The 23,047-nt window shown below is 45.8% G+C and overlaps 1 protein-coding gene across 1 annotated transcript; it reads left to right on the top strand.

The window, feature by feature from the left end:
• The first annotated feature begins 7,738 nt into the window (after nt 1-7,738).
• On the top strand, nt 7,739-22,828 carry PAX9 (paired box 9). The gene is made up of 4 exons (XM_032242683.1): nt 7,739-7,964; nt 8,730-9,356; nt 12,273-12,415; nt 21,978-22,828. Exons 1-4 carry the CDS (start codon nt 7,961-7,963, stop codon nt 22,230-22,232), a joined length of 1,029 nt encoding a protein of 342 aa, XP_032098574.1. The 5' UTR covers nt 7,739-7,960; the 3' UTR covers nt 22,233-22,828.
• The last annotated feature ends 219 nt before the right edge of the window (nt 22,829-23,047 follow it).

The following is a 23,047-nucleotide window of genomic DNA, read 5'->3' as shown; positions in this document are numbered from 1 at the left end:
GGCTCAGACACGCAGCTTGTCTAGAAAGCCGCAGCCGCTGTGGAGGATATGAGAAGTCAGCTCTTTCGTTGGTCCTGGTGAGGGTAGAATTTTTAGTCAGGCAGGAGGTGCACTGACTGGCAGAAGGAAGAGGAAAGGGTGCACCCGGACCCCGCAAATCCGTCTCTTGGAGCAAATAGCCTCTTGGTAGAGGGACCTATTGGAGCCTGACCAGTTCCCGGGAGGGCCAATCCCAGCCAGGAAGAAGACCTGAGCTAGAACCCCTGCGTAGGAGCTTGCAGGAATGCCCCGTCTTACCGGCGAGGTTCCTGCTGGCTTGCAGATATTCGGTGATCCTCGCCAAGATGCAAACAGTGAGGTCCTGGTCTGGATCGCAGTTTTTGTTCGAAACCTGAAAACGCTAGCTTGGGATTTCACAGTTTTGGCCCTCCGGCCCGACTTAGAGGCGTACCCCCAATACCCGCGGAACGAATTCCGCGCAGGCTGCAGCTAAAGAGTATTTTTTCAAGGCAGTCAAAGTGACCCCTGCCCCTAACAACCTTCCAGCTTTCTCTTCTCCTGGCTACTATCTCTCCCAGGGTGCGCTGAATTCTCTTTATCGTTATAGTTTTGTTTTGTTTTTTTTTTTAAATAAGTGAAATAATTTACTTATTCGTTGTTTGCAGGGAATGAAATGAGTTGATCCGGACTCCAAGATGCACCCCAAAGAAAGAAAACGCAACTGTAGCGCGGACTCCGCGGAGGAAAGCCAAATGAATCCACCACGTGCACTTCCGAGCCACTTGGGCCCAGCTAGCTGTGTTAATTATGGGTTCTAATTTTATTGCAACTCCGCACCTCCTGGTTTCTTCCCATTACAGTGGTCTTAAAAAGAAACACACTCAGGCATACCCCAGAATGAATCCCCAGGAAGGCAAAGGTAGATTTTTTTCGGCGCCTGAGTTGATGTTCTGAGAGCGCACTGGGAGTCATGGGCATGTCCTGGCACTTTTGCAGGACACGAGCAAAAAACAAATTGCAGCCACGAGCAGGGTTGTTCCCGGTCCTCTCCTTGCTCCTCTGTGCGCTGCTCGGCCTCGGGGCTCCTGGGGGTTGCTGTGCACCGCCTCAGTGGCTGCAAACCTCACCTCAACGCCCTGGATAACCTGGGCCAGGAGGAGACTTGCAGGCAGCTAGAGCCTGGTCTCAGTCTCCTGCCCTCACCCAGTCCGCTGCGAACTCCGTGGCGTGAATTCTTGGCTAGTGGTAAGGAGGACAATGTTGCAGATCCTCTTTGTTGCAGGTCCTGGGTGCGACCTTGGGCGGCGTTCTGTCTTCTAAAGTGTGGAGGTGGGCAGAGAAGCGTCCACTTTTAGTGTAGACACCTGCGGTATGGAGGCTTCTTTTGGGTATCCAGCGTGAGCTGCTCCTGCAGATTAAGGAAATGGAGAGAACAACAACAGCGACATGGTGGAGTTCAGATTTCCCCCGTTAACATTATGATTTCATTTAATCCAAGTGTCTTTTGTGCTCTTATTTAATGTCTCTTGCAAAATGAGAACTAGATAATACCTCTGTGTTTGAGGTGAGGTTTGCATCCTACCTCAGCAAATGGTAGGATGAACTGGAGTAGAATGGGTCCATCACTCCCCACGGCCTCCCCTGCAGAGCTTCTTTGCTGTCTGCAGGTTTCCCGCCCTGGCGCAAGGATAGCTCACAACCAGTGCCCTTGAGTAGCTCCTGGGGGCCGCAAGAGAATCCAGTCCGGTAGGGCATGGAAGATGGGTTTTCGCTGAATCGTGAAAAGACATGTTCGGGTTTCTTTTGGGGCATGGTGAAGAATGATGCGGGGCTTTGGAGTCAGTGGACAGTTGAGGGTGCAGAAGGAGCTGAAAGGGGAAACCAAAAATGTCGGGCTTTGAAGTTCTATGGGTTTTCAAAGGCAGTTCCCAACCTTGTCAAAAACTCTAGTGGGAGAGCGATCTAATCTGGCTCCTATAGGTGGCGCTGTGACAAGGTGCGGTGGCCGGGAGAGGCTGCGGGGGACTCCAAGACTGCGGGAAATTTTCCGCGACTCGGGCGCTAACCCTCTGCTCCCAGCCTCCGCTTCCTGTTTTCGGGGGATTAGCGAGGACCGTGCAGCACCAGTCTCCGCTCTCGGAGTCAGCGTGGGGCTGGTGGGTGGCGGGGTGAGCTCGGGGAAGGCGACAGGCTGAAAACACAGCGCCTCGACTTTGCACCAACCCTCTATGGCCCCAACCACTGCTCAGGTGCGAGGACTCCCCAGACGGCACAGGGCTCGGGGCAACTCGCGAGGGCAACGTGCCACCTAGAGGAGACGCGCAGTGAGTGAGCCCCCAGTCACCGAAAATGGGACAACGTTCCTGCCCGTCGTCAAGGTGACTCTGGCCTGCGGTTAGAGTCAGACTCCTCGGAAGCAAGAAATCGGGTCTAGAGAGGGTTGATCGCTCTATCAGCAGTTCGAGCCCAGCGGAATCTTGGGGCCTAGAGGGCCGAGGCCCAGCTCTGATCAGAGGACAGTGGTCTGGGCCTCGCAGCCTGCAGGCAACCTGGACCTTGCAATAAAGCTACATTCAACATAACTCAGATCACAGCCCCTCAAGGGCTTCATGTGAGTCCTGAAACCAGGGTTTAGAGGCGAGGCCTGGTTCTCATTTATCTTTTCCAGACGGCATTTAGGCCAATAGTGTCTTTGGAAGGAGGCAGCCCCAAAGCCCTCACGCCAACACCTGAGGGCAGGGTCTCAAACAGCTGTGTGGAAGAACAGGCAATCTTGCTTTTCCCATAGGCAGAGAGAGCTGCACCTCTCCTGAGCGCTGCAGCTCATGGCTGTAGAGTGACCATGGACTGAGTCCTCCTCACCAACTGCGCAACTTCTGCTAATGCTGCAACCCTGGCAAGACGAAATCCTCCTCCCTCTGACTAGAAGGTCAGCCCAGCCTCCCTCAGGGACCCTCCCTGCCCCTGGGCCGCTGCCCTCTTTTGGATCCTTGTTCGCTGTTGCAATCCCGCAGCCCAGAGTTTTGCCCCCTGCATAAAAATATGTTCTCTTTCATTTGCGGATTTAATAAACAAACGTAACCGTATCACATGGAGCGCCACACCATCCTTCTGAAAGCAATTCTGCGTTGAAAACTGAAAAATGGGTGTAATTTGCGTTCAGAAAGTAACGTTAGGGTCACAGCAATTTCCCGGGCCGTTATTTATTTTCACTTTAAAGTCTTTAGGAAAGATTTGCTTATATGCTCGGAAAACTTCCAAATTCGAGAATACCAGCAATCCCACTCGCCTTCAACGCGGGGGGTAAGGGGGGGTGGGGAACAATTACTGAGTGACGCTAATATGGGGAAACTGAAAAGAAATGTCGATTGTTTTTATTGTAATAGAAGGAGTGAGCAAACAGAAAAACCAACCCCGGGTGATCGGAAACAGGCAGGCGGAGAATTAAAAGCGGGTTTCAGGCAGCAACAGGCCCCTCCCCTGTCCTCGTAAGGAGAAAGCCGGCGACGAGCGTTCGCAGCCCGTGGGGCCGATCCCACCGCCCGCAGCACTTCGGACCCGGAAGCTGTCGGACCAGCAGAACGCGGAGACGCGTTTCCGAGCTCTGGCCCAAACCAACCCACTGCCATTCTAGCTACCTCGTGGAGCCGGGAGAAGCTCTTGAGCCGTGAGGCTCCTTGGTGAGAAGGTGGAGAGGCCGCGGGGCTATTCTCCGAGCATCTTCCGGCCGCTCTCTGCTCCTCTAGGAGCGCTTGCGACTTCTCCTTGGGCTGGCGCGTCCGCAGTCCCTCCAAGTCCAGGCCGGCAGGTCAGTGCGCGGGCGCCACCTGTCCTCCTCTCCCACCCCGGGTCTGGCTGGGGCAGAGGACCACTGAGGGCTGTCTCCATCCCCAATCCCCCGCTACTGCACCTTTTAGCCGCCGCCCCCTTCCGCAGCGCAGATCCTGCAGGGCCAGCGGTCCAGGGAGGACCCACCCTCGCCCCGGGCGCCGGGCACTCTTCCGGTTGTCACTTGCAGTTGCAGTTTCTGGGAAACTCAGTTGGCCGCTGACCCTGCAAGACCGGGACATAGCAGCGGGCCGAGTTCTGGAGAAGCTGGGCCTGTTTTTCTCTCTGTGCCGCGCTCAATGCCCAAACTCACCCTGAAAGGTCTTGACTTTACTGCGTGTTCCCCAGACAGTTAGAAGTCAATGCACTGTGAAAATCCCAGTCCCGGACTCGGACTCTGGCTGTCTTGCAATCCCCGCAACTCCTCCGAGCGGAAAAGAGGCGGGCACCATCGCCTGGGCCTCGCTCGGGGTTCCTGTCCCTAGCAGGGGGCAAGTTGGAGGAATCAGCTCCTTAATATTTTCTGCTAGCTCCGCTAGTCATTACCGCAACTTGGAAAAGAACAACCTCTCTCCCGGTCACACACAACCCCCACTCTCGCCCTGTCCTCCCATCCGCAGTCATCACTGACCTGTAGACCCGGAGGAGCAGCCTTCCCGCGGAGCAGCTTAGCCGGCGTCGGTCTAGGTTGGGGATACAGGGAGGGGTCCTCGCGTTCCGCACACCCTGCAGTGCTTGGGTCTGACCTCTGCAGCCCTCGGGTACAGTCTACCGGGCTAGATTCCTGTTGCTTCTCCGCGTCTCTCCGCCGGCCGCTCTAGGGCCGGGAAGGGGGCGCAGCAGGTGACTGCCCGCGGCACTGGGAGGGCTGACAGATTTATGGAGACTTCACAGCGTCTGGCTGGGGTCCGCGAGGGCAGGGCGGAGTACAGCCGAGCCCGTGGTGGGGGTTGAAACTTCCCCAGCCGCACGCCTGGGCCGAGCCGCCCCCGGAGTCCCCGGCTCCTGCTCCCCTCCGGCGGGTGTACACTAGGATCCCGCCAGCACCGAGTGTACGGATCCCTCCAACCCCGTGTAGCCCCCCTCCTTCACACTCTAGGCCCGGCTGGCTTACAGTCTCCCACTGAGTAAATATTTACCCAGAGAGCGGGTCGCCCCTCGGAGGAGGCCTCGACGCGACTAGGGAAAGGCTTTTTGGCTTCTCCCCGGCCTGAGCCAGCTGCAGGCCTTACTGGTTGTGTTTCGGTTTTGGTCTTAAATTTCTCCTTTTAGATGAAATTCTTCCAATCTCTTTGTGATCTCCTGGGTCCAGAGTGGGCAATAACCAGGAGGCACTGACTCCAGCTGACCCTTGTTTTTTCTCTAAGTCCTGCGTCCCTACGCCCATTGGGACTGACTATAACTGAATGTTCTTTCTCTTCCTTCCTCCATCCCTTTCTCTCCCTCAGATCCATCGTCTCTCGGTGGGGCTCAGTGGTTCGCTGACTATCTCTCCCCAGCACTCTGTACGAGCCTGGGAAAGCTTCAGCGTCACCCTTTACTGCTGGGGTCTCACTGACAGTGTCTGCCCCTGCAGCTTTGTCTTCTCTTGCTCCCAGAGCGGGGGCCTCTGCTTGCCGCGGATACTTAGTGGCCCAAAGCACCTAAAATGGGTTCTTTCTGCGCTCTTGAGAATGCTAAGAGCACCCAGTACCTGCAACCGCCGGTATGAGTGGGGCCTGCGGGGAGCGGCCGGCGCCGCGAAACAGGCCCCCTGCCTAGTGAGCTGCTACCCCTGAGGCGCCCAGGAGGTCCGCAGCATCTAAGGCCACAGATCACAGCCAAGTCCAGCAGGTGGAAAGGGAGAGATGGCATTGAACCTGGGTGAGAACTGGGGAGATGTGTGGCAGCTGAAGGAGTTGGTGGGAACAAGAGGGGGTTGTATGTTACCTCCAAATAGCCAGAGCTCTAAACAGTAACAGTTTCGGAACCACTCTAGGCTGGTGCTGTAGAACTGCTAAAGCTTTCGAAGAGTCCCCAGACCCCCCGCGGGGCATTAAGTTTTGCCTGTTGGTAGACAAATATCCTTGTACTCTCCTAGCAGCCCTGCAGACTGCGAATTCTCCCTGGGTGCACGGAAGTAGAGCAGATTCCGCGCAGTGGACGATACTCACTGCTTGTCTGTGAGGGGGAAGGAGGATTCCAGATCAAGTTGCCGGGCATGTTCATTCCCTCCTGAAGCCTAAGGCAAAGTGATAAACTCAATTAATGTATCTAACAGCCTTAAGAAGGAGCTTCTACTTCTAAAATCTTTAGATTTCCGAAGGCTCTACTTACGTAAAAATGCCAGGCCGTGCCACACAGTGTCACCCAACAGATATTGGGGTCAGACTAGGGAGAAATCGCTATTAAATCAAACTTCAAGAAGATTTTAAACATTTGAAACCAACCAACAAAAAGGGACAAGTTCAAGTATGTCTAGTTGTGGGACTTTTTTCAAGATTATGATTGTAAAGAATGATGTTTTAGTTCATCTGTATCTTTCACATCCTTCGTTGTGTTAGGTAACTGAATTTAGAGTGCAATCTAAATTGTACCATACAAGTGGGAATCTGGAGATCTGTTCCTTTGCAGAAGCATGGCTGATCACGGTTTTTCCTGGGCTATTGTAACTTATTGGCCCAAGATCTGGGGCCAGCTTCCCTGGGTGTAACAGAGCCACACACATCCCTGGGGACTGTTGGGGAAGCAGCCTGAATCCTGTGTGGACAAAGCAGTAGCAGAGTTCACAACCCCAAGCAGTAAAAACTCCCAAATTCACGAAAATATTTTTCTTCTTGTTTATTATTTTTATTCACATGCTCCACAACCCTAACTGCAAATATTAATAATTTTGGCTGCCAACAAGCATACGGCAAACTTTAGATTAGACTTAGCGTGAACAAAAGTGAAAATTCAGAAGTAGGCAGAACCAAAGGGCCTCTGGGAGCTTAATAGAAGACGAGGGAATCACATCCATGTGCAGCGTCGGTGTCCACTTTCTTGAGACTAAATCTCTTCTATATATAAACAAAACTCTTTAGAAATCGGTTTGGAGAGCCCTCGCAAACCCTGGCACCGAGGCCCAGCGGCCCAGGACAGTGGCTGAATGTGGCAGAGCCTTAGGCTCCGTAGTGAGTGCCCCAGGCACTGGCAATCAGTGGACTTGGGGCAGTGCGCTCGCGTTAGCCTCCTGTGGTTCAGTTCCTGGCACACGGCGTGGCCTCGCTTCGAGCCTGCGTGGCTAGTGGTTGGCCGGTCCACCTAGGGGATTGGGGGCTGCCGAGGGAAGCTGGCGGTAGGAGGAGCCTCCCTGGCCTTAACAGTGGTCCCCATCTGTGGCTTGGGATCCCCGTAACCTCCTGGTTTCTCTGGCGGGCCTACCTTCTCACACCTGCGCTCTCGTCACCTGGCATGGATTGAAGTTAGGTAGAATCGGCAGGTGACACAGATTCTCTCCGGTGGCCCTCTCGACAGATTTTGCTAAGACAATTCCCCCACCCCCGTGCACCGTGGCGCCAGCCTCCCACTTAGGGTCTTAACTTCAATTCTGAGACGTCCATCGTTCCCCCGAGGAGGTCTCCTCGGCTCCTGTCTCCCTTCGAATCATTCATACTCAGACTAGACTCTTTCACTTGTTTATTCAGCATTTTACCAGCCTGATTTTGCTGTCTTTTTGTGTCTCTTCTGGGAAGATGTCAAACACCCATTTTCATTGTATTTAGTCACCCAGGTGGGAGCCAGCCTGAAAGAGACAGCGGAAGGAGTTTCCTGGACTGCCCTGTCGCTCACCGGCTCGCACCAATCACCACGCAGCTTGCCCTCGGGCCCGCCTCTTTGAGGGCGTGTCCCCAGTGAGTGATAGACGGAGCCGCCCGGCCCTGCTCAGCCCAGCCCACGTTGCTGCTTAGATTGAAATGCAGAACTCAAGCCTCTTTCACCGGGGCACAGACTTCCTTTTACTTCTTCCTTTTGCACTCTCGCCTCCTCCTCCTGGGAAGAAGCGGAGGCGCCGGCGGCCCGGGGTAGCAACAGGCCGGGCCATTGAGGCCGTGCGGAAAGTTTCTGTCTGGTTGTGCGGAACTGGGGCCGGGTTGGTGTACTGCTCGGAGCAATGGGTGAGTGGCAGTGGAAGACTGTCGGAGCCGCGAAGGGAGGGAGGGAGCGAGCGGGAGAGGGAGGGAGGGAGGGAGCGCGAGGGCGCGCGCCACTAAGCGCTCACATTCTCTATTGACTTTGCTCGTGTTCCTACAAGTTGTAGGAACACGCTAAGGGTCAGCAGCGCACAGCAGTTCAATGTGAACGCTGGCTACTGGCTGGCTATTGATGCCATTTTCTGATTTTAAGAGAAGGGAACTATGGCATCAGCAAGCCCCGCAGCCCCAGTAGCAACCAAGTTTTGCTTCACACGCGCGCATACACGCAAACAAACCAGGAGAAAAAAAAGCACTTCTAGCTTCTCCTAGACTTTGTTTAACTGCCCGGGTCTCCAGGAGAAACGCTGGGGATGGGATGAGTAAAGAGGGAGTGGCCCAAGAACTTTAGTGAGGAGCAGGCGAGAAGCAGCGCGTTTAGGCATCAAGACCGATTTCCCGTCCTGCTTCGGGAGACTTTTGAACGCTCGGAGAGGCCCTGCGTCTCACCACTTTACTTGGCTGTAGGGGCCTCTGGCACCGCAGGAATGAGGGAGGGGGTCCGATTGGACCGTGACGGTTGGGGCCGTTCGGCTTTGTTCAGGAACCGTTTGGCTTGGGGACAGCCCCTGTCGTTAGTACAGGACGGGTGCTTTCGCCCAGTCCCCGGACGCTTAGGGAGGCCCAGCGGCAGGCGGCTGTCCCAAGCAGCGGGTGCGCGTCCCCGCGCGCTGTGTGTTCGTTTTTTAGAGCCAGCTTTCGGGGAGGTGAACCAGCTGGGAGGAGTGTTTGTGAACGGGAGGCCGCTGCCCAACGCCATCCGGCTTCGCATCGTGGAACTGGCCCAACTGGGCATCCGACCGTGTGACATCAGCCGCCAGCTACGGGTCTCGCACGGCTGTGTCAGCAAGATCCTTGCGCGCTACAACGAGACAGGCTCGATCTTGCCAGGAGCCATCGGGGGCAGCAAGCCCCGGGTCACTACCCCCACCGTGGTGAAACACATCCGGACCTACAAGCAGAGGGACCCTGGCATCTTCGCCTGGGAGATCCGGGATCGCTTGCTGGCGGACGGCGTGTGCGACAAGTACAACGTGCCCTCCGTGAGCTCCATCAGCCGCATTCTGCGCAACAAGATCGGCAACTTGGCCCAGCAGGGTCATTACGACTCATACAAGCAGCACCAGCCCGCACCGCAGCCAGCGCTGCCCTACAACCACATCTACTCATACCCCAGCCCTATCACGGCGGCGGCCGCCAAGGTGCCCACACCACCTGGGGTGCCTGCCATTCCCGGTTCGGTGGCCATGCCGCGCACCTGGCCCTCCTCGCACTCCGTCACTGACATCCTGGGCATCCGCTCCATCACCGACCAAGGTAGGGGCTCAGAGACAGGGCGTGTGGATGTGCAGCATCTGCCTCCGCACTCTCGCGGAGGTCCCACTATCTGCGGCCTCCGGGACCGTGTCTTTCCCATCACCTGAGCCTTTTTCCTTTGGAAACGTAAGGAGTCTTCTTAGGGAGTGTCCTGATCTCATTAACTTGAAACGCATGCCCCTGGTTTCCTTGCCACACACAGTCTCCTGCCTCATCTCAAACTACCAGACCCATAACATCCTCCCATCCCCAACACATGGTTCGCATTTTCCACCCTCCCCCGCCTCTCGAGCCTAGGCTGCCTCAGCCCGGCTTGCTCACTTGGAGAGAGCGGCCGGGCCGGACTTGGGGCTCAGCCCGGGAGGCCTGAGCCTGCTTGAGTCTGCCGGCTGCAGATGCCGCTGCAGGCAGAGCAGCTTGCTTGGGGATCACAGACGGCCGGGAGGAGTCCAGCACGCGGTGGAAATTGAAGTACTCTTCTCCGATTCTGGCAATCAGGCCAAATTTGCTCCGGCAGGAAGTTCAAATGTCAACTAATTGGTTTCGTTCTTATGCTTCACTTCATTTTCCTCGGAAATGGAGGTCCCGAAGTTACTACTACTAACTCATTCCCAGACGAGGTCATATTCTTTCTTCTCTCTCTCTCTCTCCCTCTCTCTCTCTCTCTCCACTTTTTACCTTAACAGACTTCATTGTATGTATCTTAGGAGGGGAAGTGGCATCTGCAGTGATGGAAATAAAATGCAGGCGAATCCATGCTGTCCTTTTACTGTTCTTTTCCGTTTACCCTGAGCTTTCCGCTTTCCTTTGGGGTTCCCGAGTCCCCGAGAATGCAAGTGGATATCTATCTAGTTCCTGCACGTTTTCTGCAGTGCCACCCCACTGTTCTTTCCTTTCTCACCCCTGACCTTGCCTAGTCCTAAGTGTCCTTTCTGCCTAGTCAGGATTCCCCGAGCCCTCCTGCCCAGTCCGGCTTCAGCAGGAGACCTGAGTTTGTTTTCTTTTACTGAGGTTTTTTTTTTTTTTTTTTTTTTTGCGGCGTTAACTTCTTGGTAGGGAGAAAATAAAGTCTAAATGCCCTAGATGTAGAATTTAAATAATGTCTAGATAGTCGGCTTTCTAAATTTCTCAGCCTAAAGTTTTAAAAGTGTAGGGGAAAAATTAAATAGGAAAGAGGGAAATAGTTCCTTTAATTACTTCCTGCCTTTCTTGGTTGCCACCACATTGGCACAATTATCTTTTTAAGTAATTAAAGCAGAGCTCTGATTTCTCATCTTCTTGTTTTCTGACTGCAAGTTTACAAGAGCCCAGTTTTGTCTTATTTGGAGCTACTTGGAGCCGTAGTTGGAGAGTTTGCCCTTGATTTATAGGATAAACTGACCTCACTGACATTTAAAGGAAGCCCCTGTTCATGGGAAAGTGTGAGATCAGCAGAAATGGGGGCTCGCAGGGGGATCTCAATTTCTTAAGATAACTTCAGGCTTGTGCCCACCGACTGCCTTTTGTCTGGGAAGGCAAAGACAGACAGGCAGTTCTGGACCAAAACACAGTTTCCTGGTGCAAATGGGACTCAATCTAATTCTTGGGGGTGGTAGAGGAGGAGACATAGTGGAAAAAAAGGCTGACAGAGTTGAAAAGAAAACTTTTCCTGCCTAGGGATTCTCCCATCAGAGCAAATGTCCTCTGGGAAAGTATTGGAGAATGGAAAGGAGCAACTCTTCCTCATAGATATTGTTGTGATTTTCGATGCCAACTTTAAACAACCCAGATTCTGACAAATTCGTGACTATAAAATGATGATTTCTACAAAAATGATCACTCTCTTAAGGCACTGTGTCAGATGGAAGTGTTTAAAATCAAGTTACAATGGCTTTGTCAAACTTCCATCCTCCACCCATAGGACCCAAAGACAAAAATACATTGTTTGTAGCCTTCACAAATCTCTTTGAAACTATACCTGGTAACTGAAAAATGGCAATGATTCAATATGCACGACTCTAAGTATCATAGTAATCACACCATACAATTTTCTTTGCATTTCCACCAAGAACAGAAAGAATAACTGATAGCATTACACCTTAACACTTAATTCTACTTTCATTTTCTTAACCTATTTCATTTTCTCTTTCTTGTATATATATATATATATATATATATATATATATATATATATTTTAAACTCTTTTAGGAGAACCCTGCCACTGACACCCATGACCTGTAGAGTGGTAATTGCAAGATTTAAGTCATATGCACTTATCACATATGTAATATGTAGAGGTAGAGTATCAAGGGGAGTCATATGCACATACAAAGCAGAAATCTGTGAACGTATCTTTTGCACTGCATTGTGGGAATCATTTAGTTATTTGTTTGCAAAGGACTTTGCAGGTCTTTTTGTTCTCTATTGACACAAGTGCCAGATCCCCACAGTGCAGTGAACACCAGTACAGGCACCCTTAGGTCAGGCGCCTTTCTTTTTAGCCAGCCCCAGTCCCAAAACGTTGTCAACCCCCAGTCGGCCTTGGGTTATTAAGACGGAGAAGGTAGAGAACGGGCAGGCACGCGCAGCCTTAAGAGTTCCTTCCTGATTTGGGTTTCTTCCACTCCTTTGCCCTGGGAGAGCGGAGGAGGGGAGGGAAATCAAAGACCAGTTGAAAAAGAAAAAAACATCTTCCCTCAGGCGTGGGTCAGAGAATTCGGAAAGGCCTGCACTCAGGCGAGTAAAGCTTCACCAGGCCCTGGGCTGGAAGCACCGGACGGAGGTCGCGGCTGGGTCCAGCGCCCTCGGGAGGCCGAGGGCAGGGTGCCGACCCAAGGTCTGAGCCCTCGAGCTCTCTCGTCGCGGATTTGGGTCCCGTCTCATAAGTGGGGCTTGTGGGCTGGGCCTTCGGCCTGACACCTTCTCTTCCTCTCCAGCAGTGAGCGACAGCTCCCCCTACCACAGCCCCAAGGTGGAGGAGTGGAGCAGCCTGGGCCGCAACAACTTCCCCGCCGCCGCCCCGCACGCGGTGAACGGGCTGGAGAAGGGAGCCCTGGAGCAGGAAACCAAGTACGGTCAGGTGAGGAGGCGAGGGCCCGGCCAGGTGGACCGCGTGGCGCCGGGGATTTAGGCGGTAAGAAGACTCGGGTCCGTTTCTGAGCCTCCCGGGAGAAAAGCCCAGGCCGGCGCCCATTTGCTGCTACGAGCCAGATCCTCCGTGGTTTGGGGGGAAACAGGCGCGGGCCTTCGAAGGCGGAGCTGAGGCCTCGACCCCCGCCAGGGGCCGGGAGCGCTCGCCAGGGCGCGGGGGTCTGGGGCCGGCGGCTCCCCGGGGCGCGGCTCTGGGAAGCGCCTCCAGGCCTCTCGGTCTCTGGGGGCTTGGGGAGGCGGCTCCCGAAGCCTTTCGGCGGCTCGTATTGGGGGTAGAGTTAACCAAAGAAGGCGCTTCCGAAGGGCCGGGCGGAGCAACCCTGGGGCCTCGGAGCCGCGCCTCCACGCCCGCCAAACGCCCGCCCTGGGTCTCGGCCCTGCGGTGCGACGGCGGCTGTGGGGGTCCTCGCGCTCGGACTTTTGACCCTGTGGCCCTCGAACAAACCCCCGCCGCTCGTCCTGCGAAGAGGGGCACCCAGATAAGCGTCACATAGCTACCATTTTCTCGACTAAAGGTCACATCGTAATCTCCCAAGGAAGTTAGTGAGAAAACCTCAAATTATACGGACTGGCTGTGGACCGTTTAATTTTTCTTTCCCTCCGTCCCTCCCTCAAGTTTCCAAAGGAAAATTTAAAACACCGGTGTTTTCTTTTCCTCCGAGAAAAGCTAAGCAGCCACCACAACAAAAACTCCAGATTTAAGTCTAAATTCATCACCACCCTAGAGTCAAGAGTTCAAAACTCTCAAAAACCTGACCTTAAGGCAGTGTAAAGTTTCCCCAGCAGACCTCAGTAGGTTTGCAAATTTCTTAATCCCAAACTCTAATTCCAAAGCCTCAAGCTATTCAGTTTTCGTTTTATTATTTTGAAGTCTTAAAATTTTTAAAGTTTTCTTATCAAAATCAGCTTTTAAAAATTAAGTGGAACGCGTTCCTCTTATTCACATGGAAAAAAAATCCTAGTCGTTATTTTCTGTAACAAATCTCATTTCCATGTCCTCTTCCTTCTCGTATTCGTTGAAGTCGAATCAGAATACATGTTGGTGGCTCTCCAATAGCAAATGGTACAGAAAATGGCAGCAAGGAAAGAGAGCCCTTTTCCTTAGTCTGTTTCTACTGTAAAGAATGCCAGTGGGAAATAATGAGGAAGTTTGTCATTTTCTTTTACTATAGGACCCACCCTTAACTTGCAATTTACAAAGAAAAGGCAGAGTAGTACAATGGTTAGGAGCTCCGATCTCTGGCTGTGTGACTTCTTAGTAAAATATTTAATTTTTTAGAGTTTCTATTTCTTCATCTTTAAAACAGGGAAATGATACTCCCAACCCCAAGAGATGTTATGGGTATTCAATGAGATAATGCAGCCATATGGCACATAGTAAATATTTATTAAGTATTAAGCATTTATTATTTATTAAGCATTTATTAAGTATATACCTGTGATTCTAAGTGGCAGTTAAAGAGAGACTTGTAAAAGCAAGTAATATTTATCAGAGTATACCTTGTTCAGAGAGCCCATAGTCAAAAAGCTTCAAGGGATTTTGTTACAAACAATAGAAAGAGTGTATATAAAGCGCCTACCATAGAAGCAAGCATTTAATAGGAACTCAGTGCTTTTTATTAGGTCATCATTTATTGGAATAACGTTGTGAAGTATAGAGCTGAAAAACTTTCTAACTCCCACATGTCATTGATGAACCCAGTTTATATATCAAGCAGTCATAATCAAAAAAACTTTATTTATTTATTTAGAGACAGAGTCTAGCTTTGTCTCCAGGCTGCAGTGCAGTGGCCTGATCCTGGCTCACTGCAACTTCTGCCTCCCAGGTTCAAGCAATTCTCCTGCCTCAGCCTCCAGAGTAGCTGAGATTACAGGCATGCACTGCCATGCCCAGCTAATTTTTGTACTTTTAGTAGAGATGGGGTTTCACCATGTTGGCCAGGATAGTCTCGATCTCCTGACCTCATGATCTTCCCACCTCAGCCTCCCAAAGTACTGGGATTACAGGTGTGAGCCACTGCGCCCGGCCAGTTATTTTAATTTTCACTTCCTTGAATTATAGATCTAGCATTTAAACTTGTTTGGGAATGCTTAATTTATAATACACTTCAAAACTAAACTGACAGATTATTTAAAATAAAAATTTTGAAGTTTTAAATAATTGATATTCTGATCAAAAAGATATATACTAAATTTTAAATCACTAAATTATCACATTTATAAAAGAATATAAAGAAATAGCCAAATATTGCTCTAAATACTTATTTTTTCCAGAATAAAAAAAGTTACATCAAACTTACATTGGCAGAGTTCTTAATTGCAATATGCTAATCTTCTGTATTGCCATGTATTTTAATAGTTAGATAATTCAAATGATGTAAAATTTCAAAACCTGGAGTTTCTAAGAATAATATAAGTCAGTGGCTACTCTAAGATAATTATCAAAATAGTGCTTAATGCTGAAGAGGTACTAAGTAGGCACATAAATTTCTGCTGTGTCATTTTTTCTGAGTTTTGGATGTCAGACATTGATTTCATGTAGGCTTAAATCACACATTAATACTTGTTTATAAAGACACAGAGGTAAAGTGTTACACATACATGTGCATTTCTCTTACCAATATTTAAAGGGCTGATTTAGTTTAAAAGTTATTTTTCAAAATGGTGTCAGCATATTTCAACCAAAAAGTAAACTCTGGCAACACATTTTTTCCCCCTCTGTTTATATTATGGACAAAATCTTGAATGTCTTTGGCCAAATAAAAGCTTCAAAAATTTTCCCACTTTCAGGGCATTTGTGATTATTAAATAATGTGATATTATATGATACAGTTTAATTTTATTATATAAAGAAGGAAATTGCGAATTCAGAATCAAAGGATTTAAAGCATATTTTTCCTGAGGACACCTGGAGAATTACCAAATGGCTAAACTATGTAACTAAGTATAGATACTATTGATTACGATAATCTAGAGTTTCTATTTTCAGCTTAACTGTAAAGACAGATGCCCTGATTCCTAGTAATTAAAACGGTATGCACATTTCAGCTATGTGTATACCTATCTTTTGTCTTTGAAAATTTAGTTTAGAATATTCAAACTTGTCTTAATATTACATTGTAATTAATATTTTGCAGTGCCATTCAGAAGTCCTTATTGTCTCTGAGGATAGAATATTTATTTTGGCTTTTTTAAACCCACAGTTATTATTGAGACTAAAAGTCCTTAATCTCATTTACTTCTGAATGGCAACAATGTTCTCTGGTTGCTGATGACGGGTTCTCTTCTGTTGAAAGCATAAAACTCCAATGGAATACAATTGGAATGGCCAAAACAAACTTATATAGAGAATCATAGAGGCTGGAATACATTTGCCCTTTTAGGAAGTATTTAGTGAATTAATGCCTCATTTTATTCAAACTAGATGTAAATAATTGTATAGCTCTTGAAAAATTTTCTGCAAATGAGCATACTTTCTCAGGAAAAATACATTGCATTTGTGTTACTGTAATTGGAGTGACAGATTTATAAGCTTTGGGTATCTTCATTTTGGGGTTGCAGCTATTGACAAGTTTAATATAACACTAACTACAACTTCAGATGTCAGCTACAAATCTTGAGAAGTTCAAGATTCTATAAATACTTGAACTTTTAAAAAGTTCAGAATTAAGTTGTGAAAATAGTTGAATTTAAAGACATAATCTGAAATTCTTATGAAGCATTTACTTGTACATGTTATTTGAAGTGAAGATAGTCTTCCAGAATCCTGAATGTCATTTTCTAGTATACTATTTTAAAAACTGGCTGTCCTCATGGATTTACTGTTCTCAGGAAGATATAAAAGATATTGAACTAAATTTTTCTTCATATTAAAGTTAATTTTTACAAATAATTTATAAGTCATAGAGAATGAAATCTTAGGCAAATGCCAATAGAGTGTCTTTGAAATTTATAATGTTATCTTTTATGAAAAACATTCTTTGACCTGGTTATATTTTAACAAGAAGTATTTCAAAATAAAATTAATGATTATGTATCAGTAAAATGTGTTGTATAAAATGGCAGGGAAAGGTAATTGAAAATTTTTCAAGGCCATGTCAATTTTAATAATCTTTTGGAAAATTATAAAATTCAGTAAAGTTTTTAAATAGCAACTTTCCATTTCCTAGAGACATTTAGATCTACAATATGATAAGCATAATTGAGATCTTGTTGGATGAATGTTGAAACCACATTTATAACCATCATTTCATTTTGTCAGATATGTTTTACTAGGTCATTGTGTAATGAATTAAAAACGGAAGAATGACAGTCATAAAACTGATTCACCAAAAAAGAGAAAATCTTGATTGTTTTCAGATCCAAAACTTGTTCTTGCTTATGATATTGAGGTTGAAATTCTGGGTGAAGCACATCTCTGTTTGTGGCTAAATCTACTTTATCATAAAGCCAAGGTAAACTCATTTTATCATAAGGGGAGGACCAGGTTGAACTCATAAGTGAAAGCAGATTGTGGGTAGAGAACCTGGCACTGTTATTTGCATTTATCTTCACAATAAAAAAATGTAAAGTAGACAATTCCCAGAATTTCAATAATGGTCTGTAACCTCTAATTGCCAGCCAGTTGCCATACCAGTTTTACGGTGGTCACAGGTGTTTTGATACTAATGTATTTTCGTTTTCTGGAGGAGGGAGGATAAATAGAATAACGATAAATCAAATAATAAAATGGCTAGGTTAGAACTTCTGTTTACTTTTTTCAACAGTCTTATTCATGTTGCCTGCTTAGAGTGTAACGCTTGTTCTGTGATAAACGGTGCCTACCTTTTTGCTTTGTTTCTCAAGCCAGAGTGTCACATCTTTTGCTCAAAACCTATACTAACTTAAGTATACATATGGTTATGGAATGCCTATGATGTATCCTGTTTTGTGGGGATACAAGATGATTAAGGCAAGTCCCTGTCCTCAAACAGTTTGCAATCTAGCCCTCTGCCAATACAGTTCCTCAACATAGTCACTAAAGTTACTTTAAAAAACTGGTAAATTTGCATTTTGAACATTTCGGAACAAGTGAAATGAAAACTTGTACTTCCATTCGTCTGTGATGACCTTAACTAGAACTATATTGCATCTTATAAATTTTTTTCTAGATGATTTCCTTTAATGTCAGTGTGATAAAGTCTGTCTTTTCCTAAAAGTATTAAACAAAGCAAGTAACTTACTTTTTCCAGGGTATGCTATTTAGTCTATTTTGCTTTGTATTAGTAAATCTCCTTCTCAAATTTAGGTAGAAGATAGCTTGCTATAGAGAGCACCCTTGCACAGTTCTTTCAGGGGAGAGAATTCTCATGCCTTTCATGGAAGATCCACATGAGAAAGGAGTTGATGGATTGAAGTCTTATTTATGGAAACTTTAGGTAAAGTCATTTTCAAAAATCAGATTTCCATTACATGCCCATTGCCGGGGTTTCATATGGAAAATTTGTTTACTCTTCCCTGGGGATTCCATATGTTGGTTGATTTATAAATCATATTTACAATCCAATTAAATAGAGTAATTTAGCATGTTTGCTCCACTTTATTTATAGTGTACATTTGGTAGTCTCTACTTGACCTAACTAGCTTTTCAGATTAATTACATGCCCTTCACTGAAAACATTAAACAGATTTGGGACGTTTAAGTCATGTACTCTTTTACTGGAAAGAATAAACAAACATCAATGCTACCTGTAGTTGTTTTCCTTTGCGGTGGAAAATTTTACTCTTTCAGTGATTGCTTCATAAATAACAATTACTTGACCCAGTAGAGATTTATATCTTTTACTAATGTCATGTGTCAAAATTAATAGTGAGAAAATTGATGTGTTTATTGAGTCACTAAAATGAATAAAAAGTGAAGGTGGCAGGAGGCAGGTAAATTTTAAAGCACACTTGCTTTTTTTTTTCTAAATTTATAAATCTGAACTTCGAAAGTAAAAAGTAAAATTAAGACAAAACTCTTTAGACCTCCAAGCTAGTTCATAATTTAGCCTGAGAGAAAACTAAGAGCTATTTTTATGCTGTTTAAGTTTAAAGATTTTTTTTTTTTTTTTTTTTTTTTAAGCAAACATGTTAGCCTCTCTTCTTTTCCTTTTTTTTTTCTTTTTTTTTGAGACAAAGTCTCTCTCTCGTTGCCCAGGCTGGAGTGCAATGGCACGATCTCCACTCACTGCTGTAACCTTCGCCTTCCAGGTTCAAGCGATTCTCCTGCCTCAGCCTCCTGAGTCGCTGGGATTACAGCTGCCTGCCACCATGCCTGGCTAATTTTTGTATTTTTAGTAGACTCGAGGTTTCACTATGCTGGTCAGGGTGGTCTTGAACTCTTGACCTCAGGCCATCTGCCCGCCTCAGCCTCCCAAAGTGCTGGGATTACAGGTGTGAGCCACCACACCTGGCCGCGTTTTTCCGAGATGAAATCAACCTTCTCTTATCTTCTCTTCCTACCCTGTCTTTCTGCAGTACAAAGGGGATTGCATCACTAAAATGATACTAAGTAAATATTGTGGATTTTAGAGAACTTTGAAATATTTAATACTAAGAATAATGACACAAAGCAAGTTTAAGTATGAGAAATTGGACAAATATGGAAAAAATTAGTCATTTTTTTACACTTGATGAATGAATGTAATCATGGAATAAACAAGGCACTAGAAGGTAATAGAGGCCTAAATCCAATGTCCTGCCTCCCCCTAAATTCCAGGAGCATTATTTAAGATAAAAGTTCAATGCAGCATGTCTCTGAAGGCCATCTTCCAGGGGAAACATCTCTGGGCAAAAAGAAGTGGGTCCATGTAAGGGGGATTGTAGACATTGCAACAAAACAACTCAAGAGTCCAAGTAAATGGGGCACATCAATGAGCAATAGTTCCAAGGGCAACGGTGTAAGAAAAGGGAAGATGACTAAGCAAGGATTTCAGAGAGAACTGTAATTTTGAATGATAGGTAAAATACAAAGAAAAAAGGAAAAATTTAGCTGTGAGGTAAAATAGAACTCACCAACAGTTACGTTCTGCTAAGTAGAACATTGTTTCTCCCATGTATAATATTAAATCTTTCAACCTTATATCCCTGTATGATGTTGGCCAAAAACTTTTTATTATTTTAGAAGTAATTTTAATGTTAGCATTCTTATTTCATTATTCTTAGTTCACATGGGCATCAGTAGTGTAAAATATTAGTTAATGCTGGGAATTACAGTATTAACACCACATACAGATGTGAACACCACATATAGATCTTTTCATAGCTGAATTGGATTTCTTTCTTTCCAAACTTATTTATCATAGATTATTGGGATAATTCTAAATAAAAATGATTAAAACTATAATCTCTAAGCAAAACTAAAATTTTTTTCCTGCAATTTGATAGTTCTCTATCTTGATACCCATCTCCTGAGAGCCTTAAGGTATGCCTCCTTTGAGACATAATTAGCCATTCTCAGAAAGTGGAAGAAAAAAATTTTTTTTTTTTTAGAAGCTAAGAAACAGATGAGGATAACAATGAGAATCAGGTTCTAGGAGAGAAAAGAATTTGTTACCAGATGTTATCTCAAAGGACGCTCTAGTTTGAGATTAAATTGCATCTACCTGTTAGGTGTCCAGGAAAAACAGTATGATATGCTACAGAAGACCCTGCATCGGGCAGGGGTGATTAATTCTTTTAACACATGACTACTGACTTGCCAATTGGTTGAGGGTACATGGCTAAACCTCTTAGTCTAAATCCTTGTATAAAAAGAGGATAAGATTTCATTTATATTCAACAGTTATATGCAGTAGTTTATTTTAAAAATACAGCATCATCTTCTCTGGGACCCTTAAAATATACTTTAATTTCATTTGAACATTGTGTTGTATTTGTGACACTCTATCTTGTAATTATGGTAAACTCAATCACTTATAATGAACTATATAATTCATTAATCCTCATGATTCAGTAAAATACGTTGGATATTTCTTGGTGCCTGGGACATAGAACATATTTAAGAAACTTTAGCTTTCTTTCTCTTTTCACATTTTCAAAGAACCAACATTGAAAAACACAACAGGAGGTGTATGTTCTTGTAGACCAAAGACACAAGGTTAACCCCTCTAACATTTGTCTTATTTTGTCAGAAATGTCAGCAATGTTAAGTTATACCCATGTATATGTTCTATTCCATGTGCATATCCATCCACTCTGCATTGAGAAAGTAGCTTTTGAGACCCCACCATTGCATTCTCATAGATGTAGAATTGAAAACAATAACCCGAATAAATTAAATTAGAAGATAATCCCTGTGTTTCAATTGAACAGGAAAAAGTATCTAGCTAACATACACCTGATTAACTTAAGTCTACGGATTAAATCAATTTTCCTAATAAAATTCTAGTATTTACATGATATTTTCAGTAGGAAATATGTTAAATGATAATTCATTCATTTCACTATCAGGACACAGGATCTACTCTTTATTTCTACATAGTATAAAAATTGAGGGGGAAAAATTAGACTGCTTGAAGAAGGATGCCCAGTGTTCACGCCAGAATAAGGATTAAAAATCAGAGTGTTTTTAGTGTTGTTAATAGTAACGATACCAACAATAATTCATTGGATACCAAGAGAGCACTGGTTTCTAGGCAGGCTCGCCTGCCAGGACTGCTGCATCATGTTTGCAAACAAAGATTTTGACTTCTAAATTCACTTCAAGAGATTTATCCACATGGCTTTTAAAAACTCACATCACAGGGCCCAAAAAGTTTGCAGGCAAAATTTCCACTTTCAAAACCAGGCATATGCAGTTTTTTTATACAGGGAAAGACAGTTTCCTTTCTGATAAAACAGTCCTGGAAAAAGTACCTGCAATATTCATTTAAAAACCCTTCTAAGACAAAGCGCCTGATTATTGTATGTCCTTTGTCCAACGAGCATTTTCAGTATGATCTCTTAAAATATGGTCTACATTTTCTTTAACAAAGGTCATGTTCGTTGTGCATTTCTAACATGACAGACTGCAGTCTGTGCCCTTCTTTACTGAAAATGAAAGCTATACCAACCAGGCCTGTCACAAGTGCCTCAACAAAAGAGCCAAACAAAACCCAAGTCCCGGGAAGGCTGACAAAGGCAATGAGGACAGCCGGTTAGATTCTAAGAGTGTTTAACCGCCATTGATTTCTTTGCCCTGCACCTCCTTCCTATACTTTCAAATAGTGCAAGCAAATACTATGAATTTTCTGGCTGTAGCTTTCTCTAAGTGTTTGTGGAAAGAGTACTATCTTGCCATTATGTTTGTTTAAGTGGCAAGACTGTGAATGTCTTTAGAACATTATAAAGCTCAAATTTTAAAAAAAATATCAGAGAGTAGAGTCAGAGCATTGTTGGCTTACTCAGACTTAGGTTCTGCTTCTTTCTAAGAACCTGGGAAATGTTCACTATAATATGATTATTTTTCACTTCTTTTCTACTCCTCTCAGGCACCAAATGGTCTCCCAGCTGTGGGCAGTTTTGTGTCAGCGTCCAGCATGGCTCCTTACCCTACCCCGGCCCAAGTGTCGCCTTACATGACCTACAGCGCTGCTCCTTCTGGTTACGTTGCTGGACATGGGTGGCAACATGCTGGCAGCACCCCACTGTCTCCCCACAACTGTGACATTCCCGCATCGCTGGCATTCAAGGGAATGCAGGCAGCCAGAGAGGGTAGTCATTCTGTCACGGCTTCCGCACTCTGATGGGAAATTCCGTCTCCAGCAGCTTCACCCGGGTCTCCCCATCTCAGCACCTCCCCCGATTCCCAGGCCTCACGTCTCACCCCTCCTGCCCTCCAACCCTCCTGTCTTGAAAGCTGGCTGTACGGACTCAGATCCTTTGTGCTGATGACACTTACATATTTCTTGCCATAACTTTTCTCTTGCAGAAAAGCTGACATGACTTTAGGATTTAAAAACAAGAGCAACAATAAGCATTGAATAAGGCATTTGTGTTGCCTATATACAGTCTTAACACAGCGAAGAGACGTACACCCCTCAAAGGGTTTAAGGAACTTTTAAAACTAGTCTTTGGTAAAACCACACGTGTGTATATTTATTCTAAATCAACCTGAACTTTTGAAATGTGCAATTGTTGAGATTTTGCAAAATCAATAAAGGAAAATACTTATAGAAAAAAATTATTCTACACCCTCTAATCAAATATGGTAACCAAGTAAGCTTTAATTCATCATTAGGAAACCAATCAATAATTGACTTGTTTGAGTGATCCTTTGTTTATCTTTAAGACATGACTTATTTTGTTGAAAAATATGTGTAGAACCCAAGCAATATCTGAATCTAGCTCTTCCTGGTTTTGACTTGGTTCCAAATATAATAATGTTTATATTTTCTATTAGTTTGTAAATATGGACTCTGGAATGTGCATTTGTATCTTCATTCCCTAAGATATTCCCCTCCTCCTAGCCCCATCCCCTCTCTTTTTTTCTTTCTTTTTTGCAAAGGTGACTTTTTGGAAAGTCTTTGTCTCTATTTGGTGGTGGGCTGCTCGGGCTCCT

This window comes from Sapajus apella, unplaced genomic scaffold, assembly GCF_009761245.1.
Source record: "Sapajus apella isolate SASKATOON/1434 unplaced genomic scaffold, GSC_monkey_1.0 scaffold50, whole genome shotgun sequence".
NCBI lineage: Eukaryota > Metazoa > Chordata > Mammalia > Primates > Cebidae > Sapajus > Sapajus apella.
The sequence above is the reverse complement of the archived record's forward strand: the minus strand, read 5'-3'. Positions and strand labels throughout refer to the sequence as shown.